The sequence below is a fragment of the Mastomys coucha genome, unplaced genomic scaffold (genome assembly GCF_008632895.1).
Source record: "Mastomys coucha isolate ucsf_1 unplaced genomic scaffold, UCSF_Mcou_1 pScaffold1, whole genome shotgun sequence".
NCBI lineage: Eukaryota > Metazoa > Chordata > Mammalia > Rodentia > Muridae > Mastomys > Mastomys coucha.
Genome location: NW_022196891.1, coordinates 32,742,692 through 32,748,033, shown reverse-complemented (window position 1 = coordinate 32,748,033; position 5,342 = coordinate 32,742,692). Strand labels below are relative to the sequence as shown.

At 51.6% G+C, this 5,342-nt stretch overlaps 1 protein-coding gene across 1 annotated transcript in view; it reads right to left on the bottom strand.

Moving 5' to 3' along the window:
• Positions 1-5,342, bottom strand: part of Cacna1s (calcium voltage-gated channel subunit alpha1 S) — a 67,935-nt gene that overhangs the window by 28,356 nt on the left and 34,237 nt on the right. Inside the window, exons 13-16 of the mRNA XM_031340522.1 lie at positions 4,687-4,807; positions 3,243-3,357; positions 2,328-2,421; positions 1,601-1,670 (exon numbers count right to left, since the gene is read on the bottom strand). Of these exons, the coding sequence (XP_031196382.1) occupies positions 1,601-1,670; positions 2,328-2,421; positions 3,243-3,357; positions 4,687-4,807 (400 nt within the window). The remainder of the gene's footprint in view (positions 1-1,600; positions 1,671-2,327; positions 2,422-3,242; positions 3,358-4,686; positions 4,808-5,342) is intronic.

The following is a 5,342-nucleotide window of genomic DNA, read 5'->3' as shown; positions in this document are numbered from 1 at the left end:
TTTCTTTTTTTGGTTTCTCTTTGTAGCCCTGGCTGTCCTGGAACTCACTCTGTAGACTAGGCTGGCCTCAAACTGAGAAATCTGCCTACCTCTGCCTCCCAAGTGCTGGGATTAAAAGCATGCGCCACCACCGACCGGCTTGTTTCTCAGGTTTTTTGTTTTTGTTTTTGTTTTTTGAAACAGGGTTTCTCTGGGTAGAGCTGTCTGACCTAGAACTCACTCTGTGGACCAGGCTGGCCTCCAACTCACAGAGACCCAAGTGTCTCTGCCTCCCGAGTACTAGGAGTCAAAGCATGTGCCACCACTGCCTGGCTGCCACTCTCTCTTGAGCCTTGGCCAGGAAAGTGACCACTGAAGTGAAACAGAAAGCAGAGATATTCCAAGTATATTCCTCCAGCTGAGTTCTGCGTGGCTCCCTCCACAGACTGTGCCTCCTCCCCACCTTGTCAGCCCGGCCACTGCCCTCAGGGGTGCCCAGAATGGTAGAGTCTGCTGTCTTCATGGTGGATCCCTGTGGATTCCTCAACTAATCCAAACCCATCTCCTCTCCTCTCTGAGCCTAACAGTTCCAGCTCCTTCCCTAGCGTGACACGTCCATCCACGAGGCCTGCCATAGCTGTTTAATTGCAGAGACGGCTTGTTCTTAGCGTTTGTATCTTCCCTAACGTGACACGTCCATCCACGAGGCCTGCCATAGCTGTTTAATTGCAGAGACGGCTCGTTCTCAGCGTTTGTATCTCTGCAGCTCCCCCAATTCTTGATCCCTTTGTCTATGCTTGTTTCGTTAGTTTTACCGCACATTTATTTTTCCTTTTCTTCTCTTTCCTTTTCCTTCAGTACCGGCTATTGAACCTGAGGTCTCGTGTATAATGGGGCAAGTGCCCTGCCACTGACCTATATCCCCATGCCTCAGCCTCTAGGGGAGCTGGGATTACAGGGCTGTGCATTAGGCCCAGATCGCACAGAATGTTTGTCATAAGCCACTCAGACTTATTTTTGGAAAGAGGTTAGATATAAATATATTTGGTGGCCTTGGTGAGGCCCTTCTCCAATGTGCATGCTCTCCACCTCCTGTTCTCATTTCTCTCTACCCCTTTCTCTTTCCGCTCACTTCAGACTTCCCATAGCTGTCACACTCCCACCTGCATGCCAGTCACGAGCACCAGGAGCAGACAGTCATTAGTCAACACAACTCCACAGGATATGTTCTCAGAACTAATTCCTGCTAGGTAGTTGAAGAAAATTTACCAGCCTTACTCTCCACACTACACTTTGCAAAAGCATTTCATGCGATCACCCATTTGATTTGTGCAATCCCTTTTTTTGAAAACTGGGTGTTCAGTTCTGAAGCATATGGTTGGAACTCAATAAAAGTATATGGAAGCAAGTGTGGAATATTATTGTTGCTGTGTCTATCTCAGGGAGAGGCAGGCTTGCAGGTTGCTTCTTTGCAAGGCAAAAGGGATGCCTTCAGGGTCGTGGTCCACATGGAGACGTCCATGTAGGAGACACACAAGAGACACCCACATAGAGAATTCAGCATCCCCACACTGACCCTTCAACAGCACTGTGCTCCAGTGCAAGCTTGGGGGAGCCTTACCTGGGAAGTCAGCCGAAGGATAGGGGTCTTTTACCTCATTGACATTCGATTCAAACTCATCGATTTTCAGCTGTGGAAAGGAATGATGATGGTGGTGAGGAAGCAAAAACTGATACTTGAACTTACTGGGCATGCTCCAGGGAGCTGTTGTGCAGCTTTTTGAATGTTCCCCACAACCTGAGAGGCAGGTAGTAGTAGAGTTGCTGTGTCTTACAGATAAGAAGCCAGGTCTGGCAAAGTATACAACTTGTCCACCCTGCACTGGCCAAAACCAAGGCTTTAGCCAGTCTTAGCCTGTCCTCACTGTGTGCTCCCTTAGCTCTCTACAAGAGAACTGAGCTCCTCAGGCTATGCTGTGCAGCTTCTCTGCAGCCTAGGACTCTCCTGGCTCATGGACTCTCTTTCCTCACTCTCCACAGTGGTGAGCAGGGCCAGGCTGAAACACGCAGGGCAGGACTAGCAGGAGTGGAAAGCCAAGCTCTTAGTAGAACACAGGGGCGGGGGGCAGGTGGGGTGCCTTCCTGCTCTGCACAGGGTTCTAAGGACGTCTGGCTCCCAGGTTGAAGGGCCTTATGCCTCTCCACACAGGGGATATGGACGTTGGCTCTCCCTCCTATAGAAGCAAGGCACTGTGGTCTTCCCTTTCCTTCTCCGAGTGACATGAGGAGTCAGGGGACTCTCGGAGACCCTCCAGCGAGCCTGCAAACTTCCCCATGCTAGCCCCCACCTTGGCGGTGGTGGGGATGCCCTCTCCCTTGGACTTCTGCTCCAGCTTCTTGGTCACCGTGGCCCTCTCCTCTTCTGACTTGTCTGGGAGCCCTCTAAAGTGAAAAAAAAAAAAACAAGGAAATGCAAGGTGGGAGCCAACAAGGACGGCTCCAGGCCTGACCACACCCTCAGGAACTTCTCACACGGAGTGCTCAAGGGGATCTATGGAGGAAGAAGCAGTGCTGGCCACCAAATGGGAAGGGCAGTAGGCCTGGACAAGCCTTTTCTCTGTGGTAGAGGGTATGATGCTTCACTCAGGATAGACTCCCCTAGTCATCCATAGTCTATGTCTGTTGCCTGAGTGCGGAGTGACTTTGCATCTCTTTCATGTAGGATTCAGGATGGAATTGTGGCTTGTGTAAGTGAGTTCTGTCTGGGGCCTTTGCTGGTCCTTCTTTCCTAGCTCTTTCCGTCTTGCCTCCAAGAAATGGCATCCCATCTCTGCAGGCATGTGCATCCAAAGAAGCAGGCTCCAAACTGAAATTCTGTTGCCTAAACCCTGATCCTCCAAACCCAAACAGCATTAATTTGCGCTACCTGGAAACTGGCTAGACTATTCAAACCTTCATCCATCCCGCGGTTGACAAGGACTCTACACTTCACAAAACCTCCAGGTCATTCCTTTGCAGCTTGAGTTTGAGAACCTAGAAAACCTATCCTACGTCTACTCCCAGGAACACCAGGCACACAGCGACATGACCAGTCACAGATGGGGAGCTGAAGAGTAACAGTGACTCACTAGCAGGTCCTGCTTGGAGAAGCCTGCCCACAGAAGCGGGTGCCACGTGACCCCTGCTCATCCAGCTCAAGGAGGAAACCCTGCCTACAGACCAGAGGACACAGCCATCTATCACCAAGAGGGGGCAACACTCACTTAGACATCTTCCTGCGCTTTCTCTCCTCAGCCTTGGCCTTCTGAGCAGATGTCAGGCTCTCCGCCTCTGCCAGGTTGTCCACAGCGATGGCCAGGAAGACGTTGAGAAGGATGTCTACGAGACAGCTAAGGAGACCTGAGTTGCGGGTGGAAGGCAGTTTCAGGGGTAGGAGTTTTGCCTGCCTGTGCATTTCCAGGCCTGAATCCCTGAGAGGGCAGCTTCTTGCCAGAGCTACACCTCCCTTGGGAGGGTACAGACCCAGGAGCACAGGCAAGTCCTCGGGGAAGCTTGCCTGCAGAAGGTAGCCATGATGGCACCCGAATCCACCATGCCTTACTTGTCAGAGTCTTACTCTGACGAAACAGACCCTGCCTTCCCAACAGAAATCTCCGGGAGTGAGGCAAAGGGAGAGACTCCGTTCTTTTCTTTTCTTTTACTTTTTCTTTTTTTTGTTTTTGTTTTTGTTTTTGTTTTTCTTTTTGTTTTTTTTGAGACAGGTTTTCTCTGTGTAGCCCTGGCTGTCCTGGAACTCACTCTGTAGACCAGGCTGGCCTCGAACTCAGAAATTCACCTGCCTCTGCCTCCCAAGTGCTGGGATTAAAGGCGTGTGCCACCACCACCCGGCTAGGGAGAGACTCTGACTTCATCCTCATGGTGTCAGATTCCATAGCCCAGCACCAGGATCCTTAGGACACCATCAGCATCTCTCTGTCCATCTCCTCTTCATCCTCCCATCTGCCTATCTCACTTTCTGTCCTATCCTAGGGTAATCTCCTGGTCCCAGAGCTCAGACTGATCCCTGGGCATAGCTTTGTGTTAGCTTCAGTTGTCGACCTAACACATCTGGGACTAGGGGACTTCATTTTAGGCATTTCCTCAATTAAATTGTGCTTGTGGGTATAGCCCTTGGGCATTTTCTTAACTGTTAGTTAATGCAGGAGAGCCCAGTCCACCCTGGATGATAAGAAGAACAAGCCAGAGGGATAGAGACAGTGAGCAGCATCCCTCCATAGTCTCTGCTTCAGTTCCTGGTTTCAGGTCCTTGCTTGAGTTCCTGTCCTGACTTCCTTCAATGATGGACCATGATATGGAAGTATAAGCCAAAAACCCCTTCTCTCTTTCAAGTTGGAGGCACTTTGGTTCCTCCCTGCCTGCCTCTGAGCTTCTGGACCATCTCCACTGTTCCTCTGCTAAGCCCTGGGGGCTTCTTCCCACCTGCGTTAGGCATACCAACCTCACAACCAATTGTTCCCAATACTCTCCAACATTTCTGGTGGAAAGAATTATACTGTTGCTGCAATTACCTTTACTGTGTCCCATTCCCCACTCCGTCAGCCTGGGAGCCCGAGGGACTGCCTGCCTGCTACATGGGGATCCCTGATCCTCCCTTTTAAGATACCCCCACTCCAAGTTCTTCTTTGCACCACAGCCCAAAGGGGATACAGTTGCCACAGACGAAAAGGATGATGAAATAAATGCACACGAGCACACCAGGGTAGGATGGGCCTCCGTAAGCCATGATCCCATTGTACATCACAGAGTTCCAGTCTTCACCTGTCAGGACCTAGGAGAGAGCATAAGGTGGGAGGATGTATCATCCAGAGGACCTTTGTCACCTGTCAACTCTCCCCGGCCCCACAGTCCAGGTGATCAAGCCCTGCTGTCCTCCTTGCTCCTCTTTCAGTGAGCTACTGTGTTATCAAGGTGTGAGAGGACTTGAGGAAGGCTTGGGGGAGGAGTGAGCAGGCTTGGGGGAGGGGTGAATGGGCTTGGGGTGGAGTGAGAGGGATTGAGGGAGGAGTGAGTGAGCTTGGGAGGAGGAGTGAGTGGGATTGGGGGAGGAGTAAGTGGGCTTGGAGGGAGGAGTGGAGTGGGCTTGGGGGAGGAGTGAGTGGGCTTGGAGGAGGAGTGAGTGGGATTGGGGGAGGAGTGAGTGGGCTTGGAGGAAGGAGGGAGCCTTCCTCAAGTCCTCTCACACCTTGATAACACAGTAGCTCACTGAAAGAGGAGCAAGGAGGACAGCAGGAAGGCTTGGGGGAGGAGTGAGAGGGCTTGGAGGGAGGAGTGGAGTGGGCTTGGGGGAGGAGTGAGTGGGATTG